At 40.0% G+C, this 19,698-nt stretch overlaps 1 protein-coding gene across 1 annotated transcript; it reads left to right on the forward strand.

Annotated features, from left to right (window-relative positions):
- The first annotated feature begins 499 nt into the window (after nucleotides 1-499).
- gk5 (glycerol kinase 5) lies at nucleotides 500-18,668 on the forward strand. Its single transcript, XM_006637817.3, has 16 exons — nucleotides 500-1,312; nucleotides 2,291-2,384; nucleotides 2,694-2,769; nucleotides 6,374-6,467; nucleotides 9,208-9,339; nucleotides 9,595-9,670; nucleotides 10,336-10,397; nucleotides 10,511-10,584; nucleotides 10,926-10,986; nucleotides 11,305-11,431; nucleotides 12,236-12,340; nucleotides 12,865-12,959; nucleotides 13,284-13,387; nucleotides 13,660-13,719; nucleotides 15,150-15,283; nucleotides 15,991-18,668. The coding sequence occupies exons 1-16, from the start codon at nucleotides 1,187-1,189 to the stop codon at nucleotides 16,137-16,139; spliced, it is 1,569 nt and encodes a 522-aa protein (XP_006637880.1). The 5' UTR covers nucleotides 500-1,186; the 3' UTR covers nucleotides 16,140-18,668.
- Nucleotides 18,669-19,698: the final 1,030 nt, after the last annotated feature.

The following is a 19,698-nucleotide window of genomic DNA, read 5'->3' on the forward strand; positions in this document are numbered from 1 at the left end:
TTCTCCAGAAGTATCCCATTTCCTAAATATTGATACGGACTTCAGCTTTGTGTTCACAGTATTGGTTTACAGGAAATAATTTGACTTAATCTTCTGCACATATATACTGTAGTACTTTTTCCTCAAGAGAAGAGCAATTAAACTCAGGGAAAGCTTGAAAATATAAATATAATGATAGCTACACCTGAATGTACAAAGACGTATCTTTAGTTCATTATTTAATTATAATTATGGTTTAACAAAACATATTGAGCTCCTGTTTTAAACCTAATTCTTTCCCAGGAATATTATACAGTTCTTTAGAATATTCCAGCTCAATTCAAGTCATTAACAATTCTCAGAAACCAAAGGGGGATAAAAAGTATTTTTCCGTGGATTCTAAATAATTTAAATTTAAAGTTGGGCATATTTTTCCGCTTTTACTAGCAATACATGCATCTTCAAATCTAAAAAACGGTATCTTGCCTTTAAGAAATGTCCCCTCCCATTTATCGACTGATCCGTGACGTCTCGCTAACTTCATTTAACCCACAAAGCCCGCAGCGTACTGTAGTAAGAAAGATGCTCGAGTATTAAATACGTGCAAATTCATATTTCTTCAGCTTTTGGATTCATTGTCGCATGACGATCGTTTTAAATGCTTTGATGGTGATATTTGGAAAGAAAGCGTGGTAAGAAAATGGGAGGGAGTTGTAGGAAGCGCTGTTGTGAAAGTGGAAAGTGTAACTTGCCGTGCATACAGTGTTTTGACGGAGGAATCCTAAAGCAAGAAATAAATCTCGAAATCGGACCTTAAGGACTTCGGCCTGTTGGATTGAAGGAGGGGTTGGTTCGAAGCTCGAGAGGGTATCAATAGTGGTTCAACGGGGCTGTAAAAGGACTAAAGGTTGGAAAAATATTTGAAGCCAAGTGCAATTGGGATTTGACGTTTCCTGAAAGATTACGTTCTACAGCAGATGGTGGAGAATCTATGCATCGTTTTCATGGGTTTATGTAAAGAGATTATGTTCAAGACATGACTTTTGTATGGAAAACTGGCAAAATAGAGAGACGCTGGACAAGTAAAACACTGAAACGCATGCCAGTGAGAACTGGGATTCACAGGTTGTTTCGCTGGTCAGACCTCTGAGACGTTTCCGATTGTTCTGCGGCGATGTAAACGATTTATTGCAATATATGAAGCAGAATGGGATCTCAAAGAAACGGTTTTAAGAAGGAAATGTACGTTCTTTCTGTGGATGTGGGTACAACGACTATCCGAGGGCATGTCTACGACAAAAAAGCGCACATACAAGGTTCCTGCAGGAAAAAGGTAAAATGCTTTGGTTGTTTTATGAGTTTTTAGCTGGAGGCACCGGTAGTCACTCTTTCATGTTCATGTGTATTAAAGCAAATTAAATGGATGTTGCTTTGTAAACGCCATGCTATGAAACTGGTGAGGGAACATTCATCGCAATAGATTGGCCCATTCAATTCTCGAAACAGGCATTACAAGAAGTTCTAGTTTTGAGAATAACGAAAATGGAGGTGGAAAAGTCTCTCTTACTGCATTCCATAACACAGACTACAGCGCAGTCTGTTAACTGAGGGACTTTTAATGCCCTCATACATTTACGTCCTCATTCTAAGATGACAATTCAAGACACTTCTAGCCACAATATTTATTAATAACATTAATTATTGCTCCATAAAACGAGCTGATTAAACGCTGCAAAATGACATATGTTTTGTAATTTGGCTAAAAACTGTTGTAACTTTGAAGAAGAAATTCCCGTTTATTGCGTTGTATATTGCATCTGAGCAAAATAAATTAAAGAGTTGTTTAATGACTAGTGCCGATGCTGTGTCATTATGTATTTCTAAAGTTGTTCTTTTAGAGGAGGTCCTAGTCAGTGGTCCTTAGAAATTGGCAGAGCATTTGATTTAAAGTTTGTGATCGGTTGTTAAAACTTCACAATACAAAGCCGCTAGCACAGCAATTCTACATAGATTTAAAGAATTAAGGGTCTATACAGACTTAGTCATTTGCTACATGGGGATACATTATTCTGCCATGGTGTTTTGCCCAGTTTATAGGGCGTAATCCTATAAATCCGCTCTGTTTACCGGGAATAAAACGCTTTGTGAGAATGGGAGACCCGGATTCTGTTGGATGTAGGCGAGTTCCCAAGCTGTGTTGAAATAGAAGGAATTGGATTTCAAAAGAAAAATCTATACGCTACTCCGTTTCATCTCCTTCCTGCATTTTTTTTTTGTTATTATCGTGCCGTCTCCTGTTCCCCTTTTGCAGGTCAGCCTTCTTTACCCCAATCCTGGATGGGTGGAGATGGAACCTGAGGAGCTCTGGGAGCAGTTTGTCGCTGTGGTACAAGGAGCTGTGGACAGTTAGTGCCATTCTCTTAACAACTCACCCTGAGAAACATACAGTAACTTAACACCCACCCCTGTTTCAGGACCACTGTTGCACGTGGTTCCTTTATAATAATATTAATAATAATTGCTTACACTTAGATAACGCTTTTCTGGACACTCCACTCAAAGTGCATTACAGGTAACGGGGACTCTCTTCCACCACCACCAATGTGCAGCATCCTCCTCGATGATACCTTTAGATGCATACCTGAGGGGAAGGGCTTCTGGTTGGTTTTGTCTTTTTTCTGAGTGCACGCCATTTTTTTGCTCTCCCTGTGTAGATGCAGGTTTACAGATGAGTCAGATCTCAGCCCTGGGGATTTCGACACAGAGAGCGACGTTCACCACATGGAGCAGGTACTGTAAAAAAGCGCGTCACGACGAGGGCCGTGCGGAAGCCACTGGTCGCTTGGTCACTCGTGGAATGAGGGTCTCCTTTGGGAAAGTGAGACATTGCTGGGTTTGTTGTTGAAAACTACAGCGATCTCTCACTGAAATCCACTTGACTTCATGACAGCAGTCAAATTAGATATTTTTCTATGTGTATAACCACCAGACCTTGGATTAACTAGTCACGTGTTTTTCACAGCTCGTGAACAATGCGAGCCTCACACAACAGAGAGTGAGCAAGTGTGGGCAGGTTCCTCCGACCTGCCCGTCTCCCCCCCATCCTCGGCTGCAGCACGTGGGAGGCTGCAGAGGCTGCTGCTGTATTTGCCAACAGCTCAGAAACTCTTGTCAGACCATCCTCACCTGACCCACAGGGCAGCCAGCAGCTACATCACCCTGCCGCTCACAACTGGTAGCCCGCTGAAGCTCAGCATGTCTGAGCCTGGCCAGTACCTCAATGGGAGACCTCCTGCTGGAAGAGGTGGGGCCAGCAGGGGGTGCTTACCCTGTGGTCTGTGTGGGTTCTAATGCCCCAGTATAGTGATGGGAACACTATTCTATAAAGAGGTATCGTCCTTCGGATAAGACGTAAATCCCAGGGCGGATGGGACATACAAACTCCACACAGGTAGAATCCAGGGCCCAACTTTATAAGACAGCGGTGATGACCAGTGCACCACCGTGCTGCCTGTGTTCTAAATAGTTGCATAGTTGCTGAATGTATTTTGTTAATATGTTGATGTTTTGGGCTTTTAAGTTTGAAGCTTATTTATCAACAAACAAGAAGGCAGAACTACTGTAGACCAAGAACTTTAAGGGTAATGATATATACAAAGCTTTGCTTCCTATAATCAACACTTCTTACAATTCCTAGTCTCAACTTCTACATGCTCTTCATCTGATTCTGCCCACTCTTACTCGTATTTGATTTGGAGTTTTCCCAAAAATCATACACATTTTTACACATATACGAATGTACATTTCCGTATCCAATGTAGTACTGTATGTGTGATTTTCAACAACAAAAGGACAGCAAGGACAGAGGGGAGGAGACAGAAAGAGAAGAGTGAAGGCTCATGGGGGAAATTGAGAAAAGAGAGAGAAGAGTGAATTAGTGGAAAGAGGAGGGAACCTGGGGGGGGGCAGCGATGAGACGTTCCTTACACTGGATTTGCACGAGGGAATCTGGGAAGTAGCTGCACCTGTGCACAGCCTCTCCCATAAAAGCCATTCAGAGTAACAGAGGGGGTGTCTGTTCAGCAGTTAGTTGAAGAGAATTATAAAAATGCCAGGGTGAAATTTCACACAGCCCTAAAACAAAAAAGAACCAATTCAGGTTAATATAAAACTGAGTGCTGAACAGCTTCAGTCGTGGCCTTGTCAGCCACTGGTAAAATAAATAGACGGTATTTGGAGGACTGGCCAAACAGGTTTGACTGTGTGTGGATTTCCACTGATACTATTTGGACAAGGTTGGGGCCCATATTCGGTTACCCTGAATCGATGAGTCCTATAGGTACAGATTTCCCTATCACACTACAGTCTGAGGGGGAGGTCTGTTACAGTCATATAGGAGCATCAGACAGAATAAGACCTGTCTATCACTTAAACACCAGATGTTAGGGAAGTTCCAGGATTAAGCTAGATTAGTGCAACATCTTGTGAAATGCAAATACAGTGGTGTGAAAAAGTGTTTGCCCCCTTGCTGATTTCTTATTTTTTTGCATGTTTGTCACACTGAAATGTTCCAGATCATCAAACAAATTGAAATATTAGACAAAGATAACACAAGAAAAAACAAAATGCAGTTTTTAAATGAAGGTTTTTATTATTAAGGGGAAAAAAATCCAAACCTACATGGCCCTGTGTGAAAAAGTGATTGCCCCCCCTGTTAAAACATAAATCAACTGTGGTTTATCACATCTTTGGAAAGCTGAGTTCAATTTCTCTAGCCACACCCAGGCCTGATTACTGCCACACCTGTTCTCAATCAAGAAATCACTTAAATAGGACCTGCCTGACAAAGTGAAGTAGACCAAAAGATCCTCAAAAGCTAGACATCATGCTGCGATCCAAAGAAATTCAGGAACAAATGAAAAACAGAGTAATTTAGATTTATCAGTCTGGAAAAGGTTATAAAGCCATTTCTAAAGCTTTGGGACTCCGGCGAACCACAGTGAGAGCCATTATCCACAAATGGCGAAAACATGGAACAGTGGTGAACCTTCCCAGGAGTGGCCAGCCGACCAAAATTACCCCAAGAGTGCAGCGATGACAACATCCAAAGAACTGCAGGCTTCACTTGCCTCAGTTAAGGTCAGTGTTCATGACTCCACCGTAAGAAAGAGACTGGGCAAAAATTGCCTGCATGGCAGAGTTCCAAGACGAAAACCACTGCTGAGCAAAAAGAACATAAAGGCTCGTCTCAGTTTTGTCAGAAAACATCTTGATGATCCCCAAGACGTTTGGGAAAATACTCTGTGGACTGATGAAACAAAAGTTGAGCTTTTTGGAAGGTGTGTGTGTCCCATTACATCTGGTGTAAAATTAACACAGAATTTCAGAAAAGGAACATCATACCAACCGTAAAATATGGTGGTGGTAGTGTGATGGTCTGGGGCTGTTTTGTTGCTTCAGGACCTGGAAGACTTGCTGTGGTAAATAGAACCATGAATTCTGGTGTCTACCAAAAAATCCTGAAGGAGAATTGTCCAGCCATCTGTTCGTGACCTCAAGCTGAAGCGCACTTGGGTTCTGCAGCAGGACAATGATCCAAAACACACCAGCAAGTCCACCTCCGAATGGCTTAAGAAAAACAAACAAAATTAAGACTTTGGTGTGGCCTAGTCAAAGTCCTGACCTGAATCCGATTGAGATGTTGTGGCATGACCTTAAAAAAGCGGTTAAGGCTCGAAAACCCTCCAATGTGGCTGAATTACAACAATTCTGCAAAGATGAGTGGGCCAAAATTCCTCCACAGTGCTGTAAAAGACTCATTGCCAGTTATCGCAAATGCTTGATTGCAGTTGTTGCTGCTTAGGGTGATCCAACCGGTTATTAGGTTTAGGTGGCAATCACTTTTTCACACAGGGCCATGTAGGTTTGGATTTTTTTTCCCCTTAATAATAAAAACCTTCATTTAAAAACTGCATTTTGTGTTATCTTTGTCTAATATTTCAATTTGTTTGATGATCTGGAACATTTCAGTGTGACAAACATGCAAAAAAATAAGAAATCAGCAAGGGGGCAAACACTTTTTCACACCACTGTATATTTTCAATATAATTACATTATTAATATTAAGTATATACTTCAATGAGCCTGTTACATTAGAATATCGAAAGTCTTCTGGAAAGGAAGAAGTAGAGGTTAACTCCAAGTAGACGGAAACTCCCAAGTACACTTGGTACCCAGTACCAAGGTACACTCTTCCAGCCTTAGGGTGTGAGGCACCTCTTCTCTTGCCTGTTTTCTTGTTTCTCAACATCACTGCCAAGTTGTGATGCTAAGCCTGTGTAGACCACAAGCACGGGCTTTAACCTGTCTGAAGCTTTCCAATGGGATTTTGCAGGAAAACAGGAGTGCCATTTCACAATTTTATCACCTGGCAAGACTTGAGGGCCACGGAACTCGTCAGGATGTGGAACCAGTCTTATGTTATGAAGGTGCGTGTGACTGCGTTTCTAGGAAGAACACCTAAGAAGCTCAGCAGGATGTATCATTTCTCTACAGTCTTTCTCGCACTGATATTCTCTTCCCAGGTTCCACCTGATCGAGGTCAGAAACCCCGTGTCACGTGCTTCAGCTAAATTGTAGTGACTCTGAGTTGTGTTCTCGCCAGGGTCTTCGTCACATATTTAATTCAGTTTCCTATTTGGGTCATACTTTTAAATTTGTTCTTAAATTGTTGAATGTGATTTTTAGTTATAACATCAGAACAGTTACAAACATGAGGAGGCAATTTGCCCTGTCCAGCCCACTTGGTAATTGGCATGAAATTCATACGAGGCTATTATCCAGCTGTTTCGTGAGGGAACCGAGGGTATCAGCTTCAATATTCTCCTACCGCCCTTGGTGTAAAGAAATGCCCCTTTGTGAAGTTACCAGTGTTGAATTCCACTTGTGTCTTCTGGTTTGTGATTCACTGCTCATTCTGAAGAAGACAACAGGATTGAATTGGTATTAGAAATTCCTTCATTCAGATGTGTTCTCCGACACATTTAGGGCACTGAGGAATGAGAGACAAAAGCACGTTTCTTGAGTCATTTCCATGTGTCATTCCAAGTTAAATTTGATTAATGCTGAGGTCATGATAGAGGCACACCAGAAGAAGGCTCCACAGCCGAATAAACCTTTACTTGTCCCTTTGCATGATAGCGGCACTGTGATTATTTTCATTTTGCAGATCCCAGAACTTTGAGCTCTATAAGTAACATAGAATATAAACAGCATCGTCTTTATGTTGAACAAATCCATATTCATCTCTCTAGAAGGGCTGAATTGAGCCAACATCTAATTTTGCTTTTTAACAACCACCATTTTGTTCAAAATGTTTGATTTTAAACTTAAGTGTGAAAAATGGATTTTGAGCTTTCTTGAGAAAAAAATAGGCTAACCCCGCCAAAACGAATGTAGCAAATAAACCAAGTGAATCATTTTTTCTACACCAACAAGTTTTCATTGGGTAGCATGTTGTACATGATTACAGAAAAATCAAGCACAGCTTTTATAGTTTTTTTTCATGACTAATTAGACTTACACGGCAAAATCCCTTTGCGCACCAATAACGGCACCTGTGCCATAGGTTGCTGATACCCGCAATGGGTGTTGGAAACAATACAGTTTGATTGGCGTTTTTCAAACTGAGGATTATGATTAGCGAATTTAAAAAATAAACCAAAAATCTGAACAGGTAATCTGATTAAATTCATTAGTTTGCACTTGTAACTTGGAACTCATTTGGAACATAAAATCAGAAGACACTGCGGTGCTTCAGAACCTAAGTTGGGAACCTCTGACCTACAGTCCGTTCATTGAGGCAGTAACATAGTCCACACGCCAGAAGGAGCAATGCATTTCAAGACATTGTGCAAAGTCAAGGCCTTGCAACCAACCGGTAGTCTTTGAAACCCTGCCTTAGCTGATGTATACGTACATACTCAAACATTTTGGGTGCCTTCATCAAGCCTGAATATTGAAGAGCAGAGATAACTGCCTTGCTCGGTGCCATTTCTACAGCATTTAAAAAAGCGTGGAAGCTCTTTTGAGGAAGTGGTGCCTTAATTGTGGCGTGGGTGTGTGTGTCCTGTGAGCCGCTTACAAGCGCACATCATGTCCTTTTCTTGCCCAAGCTAGGTTACAGACTGGTTACAGCACCATTTATGTGGTTTCATTCTAGCAGAAACTTTATAAGTTCAAGCCAAGACCCAGGTCAGAGTGTCAGTGTGAAAAGGTAGTGAGTAAATAAGGTTAAATTAACTGATTTTTATTTTTTGTCATACTCCCGACATGGTTATCAAATACCATTTTCCACAGAATATAAAATGCTAGCCAAGGTGTTGCCATGAGAACTGTATGGCCAAGTAAATAATGACGCAAAGATTTTAAGTTTCTTTTAGAAGCAGTGTTGATTTTAATTTTGTTCATGGCACTGGAAAGCATTTTTTTTCTATTCTGCCACTTATTAGTCAACATATAAAACGTAAAAACTATGAAAACAAATGTTAATTAGTAAAGCTATCACAAGACTGCTTGTTTAGCATACCATCAGAACAATCTTCAGAAGTGGTAGAATGATGATCAACGCAAACCTAGGAACAAGCAATCCATTTGTCCTATATACTGTACTATAAATATTATTCTATGAATTGCGTAATGCAGCACACATCCATGACACTTATAAAAAATAACATCCCAAGGCAAAACATAAGGAAATTTGAAAAAAAAACCTTCATTACCAACATAACAGAATAACCAATTTAATTAAAAAAATACACTTATCCCAGACATTTCTCAGTATTTATGAACAAAGGAAAATCCTTCAAAAAACAGCAGTTTTCAGGCCAGACAATACTAATAAACATGAGGAAGCCAAAATATTTCTTGCATCCTCACCCAGAACCCAGCCAAAATGCTTCCAAATACTGTGGATACACAAACTCACATGAGGGAAAACCAATTGCCAGAAATCAGTCAGAATTTATTTACAGATAAACTGATAATCAGGTTGCCCCAGGATTGCAATGACAAGCTGACGCATCCTAAAAGAATGGTTTCTTTTAACAAGCTTTAAAGTCTAAAACCTAAGACCCCAGCTTGCATGGTGTATAATGCATATTTTTTAACATCCCTTTTGTGGTCTATGACATCAGTGAGTGACACTGCTTGTGTGTGTTCTGTGTCCAGGCAGTCCATTGGGTGACGAAAATGTTACACTTCCTCACCAGGCAGAAGCGTTTCCTGGCTGCAAGCCTTGTTGTGTTTTCTACACAACACGTCACATTCCGCTTGGCCTGGGTTCTCCAAAACATAAAAGAGGTGAGAAGCAAAACCGGTCAGACCAGGACTGCGCTAGCTACAGTGAGTGTTTTTCCAGAGGAAGTAAAATGGATGGCAGGAAGACCAAACTGCATGTGATGACCTCTGAATCCCCTGGGTGTGCTACGTACTGTACATACATTTCATTACAGTCGTCACCTATCTTAGGTCTTGCATTCCAATGCCCAGATAAATGTATTTACACTTGATGGAAAGAAAAAAGTGCTTTACTCTTGTTTGGTGATTTTTACTTAGTTACAAGAAGCCGTTGAAGAAGACGATTGCTTCTTCGGGACAATTGACACCTGGCTGCTGTACAGACTTACCAAAGGTGAGCTGAAGTCATGCAGAGAATCACGGTGGCTCTGCAGCTGGACACAATTGATCATCTTTGTACAGTACCTTTGTCTGGGAAACCTCTTTGTGAAATCTAAGCATACGCATATAGCTCAGAAGGACAATTTTCTGACTTCGTGGATAGAGAAAAAGCAGATCATCTTTTGCCACAAAGAGCCCCTTCAAAATCTCCAAACTGTGATAAATGAAATGCATTTGAACTTTTTATTAAAAGAACATTTTTGTTTTCACACCCATATTCTTCTATCCTGGTTTGGTACAGGCTACAAATACGGCAAATTATACCAGATTTATATAACTTAATACAATTAAGAACAAATTCTGTTTGGGAAGGAAAAGAGCTGAAAATCTTAATTTGAGTACTTTTTGTAAGGTAAAACAATTGAAAGAAAGCTTTCTTTCATATGTGTGTGTAACACAGCTCCAAGCATTGCATGCTAGTGCAAGGAGACCATTTCCAAGTAGCATTCAAAACGTGTTTGTAAAATATGCTGAATTACTGTAGTCCAGAAATGAAAGAAATGCCTGTGACACTGCTATCCTTTTAAATGTGGATTTTCACATACCGAGAATTAAAACAGTGCCAGTTACTTTCAGTACTATTTTAATATGTTGAATCCATTTGTATTTCAAATTTAGGTGCTGTTCATGCTACAGATTATTCCAATGCAAGTAGCACAGGAATGTTTGATTCTTATCAGGTAAGAAGCTTTCTAAATGTCTTTATTCAAAGGGACAGATGCTTGCCCTTTGCTCCATGTTGCAAGTCACTGAGATACGCAGTTCTGACCGAGGAGGTGTGTTTTGCTTTCAGATGTGCTGGAGTCGCTTTCTCTGCTCTCTCGTTTCCTTGCCGGTCTCCATCTTCCCCACCGTCGAGAATACTGGGTAGGAGTACAATTCAGTTCTTGAAGCTTCAGTGTCAGTGATGGGAACTTCCTTTTTAAACGCGTCCATTACAGTAACAACTTGCTTGTATGAGGGGAACAAGGGGCGTAACGGTAAAGAAGAGATTAAATTAATTTAATTGTACAATGCAAAAAAGCCCTACCATAAATGCTAAACAGACTTCAGTTAGGTTTCTGCCCAGATACAATTTCAAGTACTATTCAGTGAAAAAAAAAATTGCAAATAACCCACAGAAATTTCTAATGCTGAAGCTTCAGTATTTTTGAAGTTCTTGCATGTAAAATTAGTCATGAGTAGAACTAATCTTTCTCTTCCCTCAGTCACAGATTCGGCTCAGCTGATCCCAGCATCTTTGGTGTTCCAATACCTATAATGTCTATTGTGAGTATGGATCTCTAAAAAATATTCAAAACGTTTTGGGGGATTTGTGTTTTAACTGGGGAGGGGGACCAGCTCAGGTATTTCTTGTTTTCAGAGCAGAATGCAGAGGAAAAATATTCAGTTTACAGCATTTAGTTTTTATTCTTCTGACGTCAAGGAAATTGACCTTTTTAATTTAATGGTTTGATAGAACAAAAATTGACGAGGGTTTTGCATTTCTTAAATAGAGGGCAAAATTAAGTGGCCCCTCAGATTAAAAAAGAAAATCTCTGATAATTTCTTGGTCGTTTTAAAACCTAATGCACGAGTATTTTCTAGGTGGCAGATCAACAGGCTGCGATGTTTGGTGAATGCTGCTTTGACAGAGGTGATGTGAAGATCACCATGGGAACAGGAACATTTATGGACATCAACACTGGGAACAAGCCTCATACCTCCATGGCTGGTAAACTCAGAGGAGGATTTTCCAGAACTTTCTAGTTGTCTTCAACTAGACACTTTGTTTAGGCCTTTGTGTGATGGGGCTTGTAAAATGCAGTTAACTTGTTATGCTGACTGCGAAAAGATACCCTTGGGGGGAAAATAGAAATTTAAGCACACAAATGAATGAAAAAATAACCTGTCTAACACTTGTTACTTAAAAGCCTTATGGGGCTTTAACTTTCAGTCAATTCCCAAAATAATGCAAATGAATTCTTCTTCTGCAGTAGTCTTCAGTCCCTTTTTTTCAAGGCAGCCTTGTAAGATCATTTAAGCACGCTAACCGAGAAGTCTGTGGTCCTGCTTTAGTTCAGTTTTCAGCAGGGTTGGGCAATGTTATCTCATGAGTTGCCATGTGACTGCTGAAATGAGAAAGAGTCACAGTGTAGAGGTAGCAAAGCTGCAGCAGCTCTCAATGGTGGTGATTAAAGAACTGCTGTCGACACGTGTAACAGCTGTAGCTCCAGTGGTAATTACCAGACCTGCGTTAGCTTTGTCCCTCCAGGTGTAGGTACAGGAGCCGCCCAGTTACAGTGAGCATATAGATTCTCGGGAGCATTGCCTGTGCCTCAGTGAGAACATATTTTTCTCACAACGCTTTGTTTTTTCTCTGTATTATGCAGCTGAGGCATAGGCATAACTTGCATTCTGAGGTCTGACTGCGTGTGTTACAGGAATTCAAAAGTGCAGCCATTCTCTGAATTGTACCAAGTTGTTGCCTGTTCCTTCTTAAACCTGTTTGACATCTTTCATCTCTGTTTCTGTTCAGGATTGTATCCATTAGTGGGTTGGAAAATTGGCCCAGAATTGATCTATTTAGCTGAGGGAAATGCAGCCGACACAGGAAGTGCCATTAAATGGGCACAAGAGCTGGGTAAGAAGTGCTGAAATTTCTCTGGTATTGTAATTCATTCTAGCTCTGAATTCCATCAGTATACACTTATTTCATTTTTTAAATATAAAGCAAGGCTGGGATGGGTTTATTGGGATTGCTGGATTGTGTTATCCAGACATTGTTGGTTAAAACCCAGGTTATGCCATTATTTGATGGTAACTGGGATTGCTCAGATTGTGGCCTTGGGTGGAACTGAATTGTTTTTCATTGGCACATAACTGTGATCTGAGATGCCTGCAGTTTGCATTTCTGTCAATGAGAAATGCATCACCCCTCCAGTTGGTGCTATGCATGGCAAAGCTCACCACTTGTCAAGTGGCAGATGGCATTGACGTGGGTGTGTCGAAGGAGTGTATACCCACAGGTGCTAAGTTTCCTGATACAGTAAACCAAGCCGACTAACAACTGATCATTTCAAACTAGAAAGGATTTACCGTATAGAAAAATAGCAGCATAAATGTGTTTGATTGAGGCCAGTTAATGACAAAAAATGATTTCCGCAGAGCTGTTCTCTGATGTGAAGGCAACAGATGCAATGGCAAACAGTGTAGAGGACTCTGACGGAGTGTGTTTTGTTCCATCCTTCAGTGGCTTGCAGGTAAGACTCAGCAGAAGGGCCCCGTAGTGGAAACAACAGAAGCAGTTTTAATCTGCATTTTTGGCAGTATTACACTGGACTGACTCAGGGTTGCCTCTAAAAGCAGAAGATTGGGCAGTGTTTTTAGTACAGGGGTGGACAGAACACATGACTTAGTATGACAAATTCTTCTCTTCCTCCTGCTTTTATTGCTTCATGTATCTGTGCCTTATAAGTTTCTTTAATCGTTCATTTGATTTTGCTTTTGTAAATGTTACCACTAAAAAGAGAGATCCAATATACATTTAATTACATATTTAGAATTTTCTGTTGGGCTGTTTTCAGGCTCCCATTAATGACCCCAAAGCATGTGCCTCTTTCATGGGCTTGAAACCGTCAACAACTAAAAGCCATCTCGTCCGAGCTATACTGGAATCCATAGCCTTCAGGTGAGATGACCTTTGCATTTTCAAACTGCGCTAAAGGTGGGATGTGTGTGTGTTTCCATGCTAGGTTGCAACAACCAACTGCTCAAAACTGCAAATGGGTTAAGAATTAAAAATTAAGCTTAAAATGAGCAAAATTTAATCTTTAACTCATCGTCAAAAATAGAACAACTTTCCTTTTTGGTTCCTCCACCAATGATGTGATCTTGCAACGTGTGTTTTCTGCAGATTTGCCTTGTTCTGTGTCTAATGTCAACAAAACATTTTGTCTTTAGGAACAAGCAACTCTATGATGTTATGCTACAAGAGATGCACATTCCAATTACAAATATAAGGTATTTTTTTGTCTTATAAGTAATTATAACTGTACCATGTCACTCTTACATTATGGTCTTAGTAAATCCCTCCCAATTTTCCTGTTTTCCTTTCCAATTTTCCAATCATATATCTTTTTTTAATCTAGTATCGAGACCAAATCTGTACCTGTAGATTAAACATACAGTATGTACATATTTTACAGTAACATTAAAACTGGATCTTAAATTCTAAATGTGCACCTCACCAGTAGGTGGCACTCTTCCCTCTGGATCACAAATTCCAAGCCAATGTCTCAGTGTGGCCAAGACAGTGCTGTAGGAGGGATCATCCTTCAGATAAGATGTTAAAATTAGATCCTGACTTCTTGAAGTCTTTAAGGCACTTTTCCAAAGGGGGAGTGTGTTAACCCACGGTGTCCATCTGTTTGTGCAATTTAGTCCTCCTTAAGTTTCCTCTTAAATTGGTGAAGTTATGTATCTACCTGATGTGCTGTATAGAGGGGTTGCTGGAGTGTAGTGGCTCTTTGAAATCCATAATAATGAGATGTGCTTCCCAGGTGCACAGAATTCATATTGTTAATAATAAATGAAGTGTGTTGTATAATATTAACTAGTATACTTATTTTATTAGCAAACCAAAGAAAAGAACCACAACAACCATAGGATATACTAAAGTATAAGTAGGAACTTACTGAAAATGTTAAGAAAATATTCATAAAGAGTATGCTGTGACTCACCCAAATGCATTCCTTTCTTCATAGCTGTTATGAACAAGAAGCTCAATGGATAAAAAAGTTGATCAAAAGTATTGGCTATATGTTTTACAATGTTTTTCTGGTATAATTTGTAAAATATTTCATTTTAAATATTGCACATCTGTAGTCTGTGTGTTTCCTAATGCCCCAGTATAGTGATGGTGACACTATACTGTAAAAAGACGCCATCCTTCAGATGAGATGTAAAATCGAGGTTCTGACTCTCTGTGGCCATTAAAAATCCCAGGGTGTTTCTCGAACTGAATAGGGGTGTTATTCCAGCATCCTGGCCGAATTTCCACCTGGACTTTGCCAGTCATGGCCTCATAATAATCCCCATCTATAACCTGGGTTCATCACTCTGTTCTCCTCCCCACTGATATCTGATGTGTTAGAAGTGTACTGGAGCACTACAGCTGCCGTGGCGTCATCCAGGTGGGGCTGCACATTGGTGGTGGTGGAGGGGAGGCCCCCTTACCTGTAAAGCGCTTTGAGTGGAGTGTCCAGAAAAGCATTATATAAGTGTAAGGATTATTATTATTTGTTCTTCGTAAAGCTGCTGCTGTTGTTTTGTAATGCCTGAGGCTTCTGGAGGATGACCTCTCTGAACCGTTGTCCAGAGTTGTTCTTCTCTTCCTCAGCCCTCCTAAAGATCAGCTCCTTTAATCAGCGCGGTTTACTCCATTCTCACAGGGTGGACGGAGGTGTGTCCAGCAACAACTTTATCATACAGCTGACAGCAGACCTCATTTGCAAGAAGATTGGCAGGCCCAGACACATCGATATGTCCAGTCTCGGGGCCGCATACATTGCCGGGCTTGGAATTGGTATGTGGGGAGCTTATGTGACACAGAATAAAAAAGGCTACATTTCTACATTCTGTAATTTGTCATTTCCCACGGTTTATGTTATTCCAGAAAAGTACATACCACAGCTCACCATACAGTTTTCACCCCCCTACAAAGCAAAGGGCATCATCGTCAGGTGAAAATAAGTTTAATAGTGTACTGTAAAACAGGGTGGCACAGTGGTTAGCATTTCTGCCTCGCAGCGCTGGGGCCCTGGGTTTAATATTGGACCTGGCGTGCTATCTGCATGGAGTTTATATGTTCCCCTCTCGTTGGTGTGGGTTTCCTCTTAGGAAACTGGACCTACCACAGTCTGAAAAAACATATTAGCAGGTCAATTGCTTCTGGAAAAATTGCCCTGGTGTGAATGTCTGTGTCTGTGTGTGCCCTGCAGTGGAGTGGTGTCCCATCCAGGGTGTACCCTGCCATGCGCCTATGGCTGAATAGACCCTGAATAGGAACATTTTCACAAGAAAATCCTCTCCAAGTCCATTTTGGAACTGAGCAGAGTGAAACCGTCACTTAGTTTTGCTATTTCAAACGTATTAAAAACTATTAAAGCTTGGAAAGGTTTGATGTTTCCTTCTAGGGGTAATACAGAATGCAATCTTGGAAATTACTTGCAAGAGGGAGTCAGGAATAATTGTCAGGAAAAATTTTACAAAAATGTTTCTTGTTCTTTCAAGGTTTCTGGAAGAGCAAGGAAGACTTGAAGAATCTGAAATGCTTGGAAAAGGTCTTTGTCCCTCGGAATGTTTCTCAGGACTATAATCCCATCATGGAAAACTGGGAGAAAGCTCTGATGCGATCAATGCACTGGTACAGCAAACGATAATTAATAACCGGGGAGCCTTCGGTTTTAAGTCTATAATCAACTTGGAACTTAAATCCACAGATGAGACAACTTCAGCCTTTGGCACCTGATGACCACTAATCTTAGTTTAATATTCTTTCCTAAAAAAAGCCTTAGTCATTTGTTAATTTCATTCACGCCCACCCCAACTCCCCCAGTTTGGAACCTCCAATTGTTAATCAGCTCAGGTTTTCTTCTACATTCCTCTTGCCAGCATGTGCTGGAATGAAGGCTGTTTGTGTGCTTTCCTTCCAGCATGAACATGTCAGAGCCATCCGCTGTGTTTCAGAGTGCATGTTCAACAGTGCCTTAACAAGAGAGTTAGCGTTGGTTGGAGAAGTGATGGGGTAACGGGGGGGTGGCAGTTAATTACAGTAATGCTGCTGTCCTCGCAGCTCCAGGGACCTGGATCATCTGTCTGTGTGGAGCTTGCATGTTCTCATGTGGCCATGTGGGGTTTTGCGGAGTGCTGCAGGTCCCTTCCACTTGCCAAACACACACTGGCTAGATTTGATAGACTATTCTAAACAGTTGCTTTATCTGTGGACCTGTGATAGACAGGGATCCATGGCAGGGGGAGAGAGGTTCATCTCTCTCTGTCCTGCCTTCTAGGCTGCTAGAATAGGCTCTGGCTTTCCATGGCTATCATCTGGATGAGAACAGCTTCCTTATGATGGACAGAGGAGTGTCTGCTGGGCACTTTTATGAGACAAACCGAGTGGACTTGTACATGGCCAGACACTCTAGGACTTGCTCAGTTATGCATCACCGCTTGGAGAATCCCTGTCACAATCAGCTAATGATATCGTCCAGACCTGAACTGGCAGGGCGTGGGGTACAGATATTAAGCTGTCCTACAAATGAATTCCTGTCTAATTCCTGACAGAGCCTGTCACAGCACCTTGTTCCAGGTATCAGGCCACAGAACGAACCTATCACAAAAACAAAATGTGCTGCTGCATGATTTTACTGAGGCATTAAAGTAAAATGATTCAATATGTATTATTCTCATGAAGGTTCCCAAGTATTAGAATACATTGGGTGTAAAAAGATGATGTATTGAGTGATTACAAGGGAATATTACATGAAGCTCTTCTGAAGAATGCCAGGGTACATGATTTCATGCGAACAAAAAAGTAAGTTATAAAAGCTTTATTTCATGGCTGATTCAAAAAAGACGTCAAGATATTTTCTTTACATATCCTGTTTATTTTCTCGACCTGTTCTGATCTGTGTTACTTTTATATTGGGGAGCATAACTAACTATACACTATTTGCAATGTATGTGTTAATGGGAGTGATATGAAGAATGAGTATCCCTTATGAATGTAAACAGACCAGCTAGTCCTTAATAGAAAGATTTGCCCTTTTGCCTAATATACTGTAAGTAATATGATGTATTTTTATATTTATGCAGAAATTAGGTGTCATAATAATTCCAAATGCTTCTCTCTTTAATGATGATCAAAAATTATTTTTAACTGTGACATACTGGCCAAAATGAGGCCTGCACTTTCCCTTTTTTTTTAATTAAATGCTGTCATTTAATTTAAAAAAAACACATTTTCACTCTGTATACCTCCCTGAGGAAAGCAGTCTCTTCTGTTCCTGTGTAGAAGTGTGGGTCTTTCTTGGTCCTTAATCTGGAAGTGTGCCTTTTTGTATTTCTGAGGTTTACAGAGCTGGATGCATTAGATGCATAGTATCTAAACCAAACTGCTTTGTTTATTGTTTTGAGGAGGGAAATATGCATAACTTTCAAACGGCAGCTTCCTGAACTTGTCCAACAGGTTGTAACAGGCTGAAATACTGCTTTGCTTGTGAAAGAGGGGCAGGTGCCACACACAGAGGAGATATTATTTCATGGGCTGCTTTTTCTTCTTCCTTCGCTATAGTAGTAGTTGTCTTTGCTCTTTGTCTCACCAAAGGTATTGTCTGTTATAGAGCAGTTTATAGATGCATTTTATTTCAAGCTCAGGCTTATGTGCCAATATGTATAACCATCCATTTCCTAGAATTTGTTAAATAATAAATTCAATGTTTACAGGATCTAATTGAACACAAACACTGGGTATAATTAAACTGTGAAAATGTACTCCTTTTTAAAAATAGTATATTTTTAACTGGAGTATTTACATGTTTAATTTTGAAATGGAATGTTTTTTAATTCCAAATCATGCATTTTTAAACTGCACTTTTATAGTACTACCTCTGTACTGCATTTTGCTGTTTTATCACTAACACCAAGATTTGTATTTGCCATGACTATTACTTTATGATCCCAAATTTCTGGAGGCTTCAGTTTTTATAGAAATGACAATCTTGTATAGCAAGGTTAATGTCATTTAATTTGGGGGAGAGGGGTTGCTACCTGATTACAACACTGTAGAAACGTATTTCAAATTGTTTTTGTTTCCTACAGCTGCTAAAATATGACATCATCAAAACTTTATGCATTAAAACCATTAATATACTGTATATTTAAAGTAATTATAAATGACCTCTGTATAAGATTGTGTTCTGTTTTGACTACATTGAGGCATGGAGGTTTACTCCAGTATTCTTGTTCATATCACATAGCACAGTTTGTTAATTAGATTGTACAAACGGTGTCTTTCAGGTTGTGTTAATAATTATTTTGCCCTGTTTTAGGATTTATAACAAAGTGTCTGATTTTCCTCGTGGGCGAACCTTTGGCATGTGACCTGTCTTACTCATTAACTTTGGAGTGAACAGTTTGTCCATGGTTTTTGCAGAGGGGAAAAAACAGTACTGACGAGTGAAATTCAGATAAGAAGTTGCAAATTTCATGTATTATACATTTTCATCATCTTTACTATATCAAGAGAGCATTAACAGAGTATTAATAAGCTGTTAGGAATTCACCTTTACTGACAAATTGTACATTTATGGACTAAAGTCAGTTTGTTCTCATACAGTATATAAATGGTTAAAGGAAGCTTCAGTAACCTGCGATGGAGTCGTTAACCAGATCCCATCTAGGGTGACCTGGCCTTGCACGTGCTGTTTGCAGTGATAGGCTCTGGCTCACCCCACAACCCTGAATTGGAATAACCAGTTAGAAAATAGATGGATGGATAAATTAACTGGTCAATTATTTGTTTGGTTTAGGAGTTATAAGTGATACTTTCTAAAGGGTCTCACTTAAGTTTAACTCTCTGTACTAAAGGTCTATTAACATGTGTTTAATGATTTTATAAAGAGTTCTTAAATTACACACCTCTAATCCTAGGGGTGTAATCAGAAGTAGTTTTTTTTACAAATGTAATTAATCTAAACTAAAGTTTGGAAATGATCAAAGTTTGCTGACTGTTAATGTTGTTATTATGTTTCAATTATAAAATATTTAGAAATAGAACTCCTAATCTAAAGTGTTACTGAAAAGGGATGCATAATTTACAGAGTATCGAACTTGGCATTAAGATTTATGACTTAGATTAGTCGGACTCTGTGCCAGGCCCGATAGGCCGCGATCCCAGCACGTCTACTGGTTGGCTTAAGAAATCAGCCATTACTAACA

This window comes from Lepisosteus oculatus, chromosome 13, assembly GCF_040954835.1.
Source record: "Lepisosteus oculatus isolate fLepOcu1 chromosome 13, fLepOcu1.hap2, whole genome shotgun sequence".
Lineage (NCBI taxonomy): Eukaryota > Metazoa > Chordata > Actinopteri > Semionotiformes > Lepisosteidae > Lepisosteus > Lepisosteus oculatus.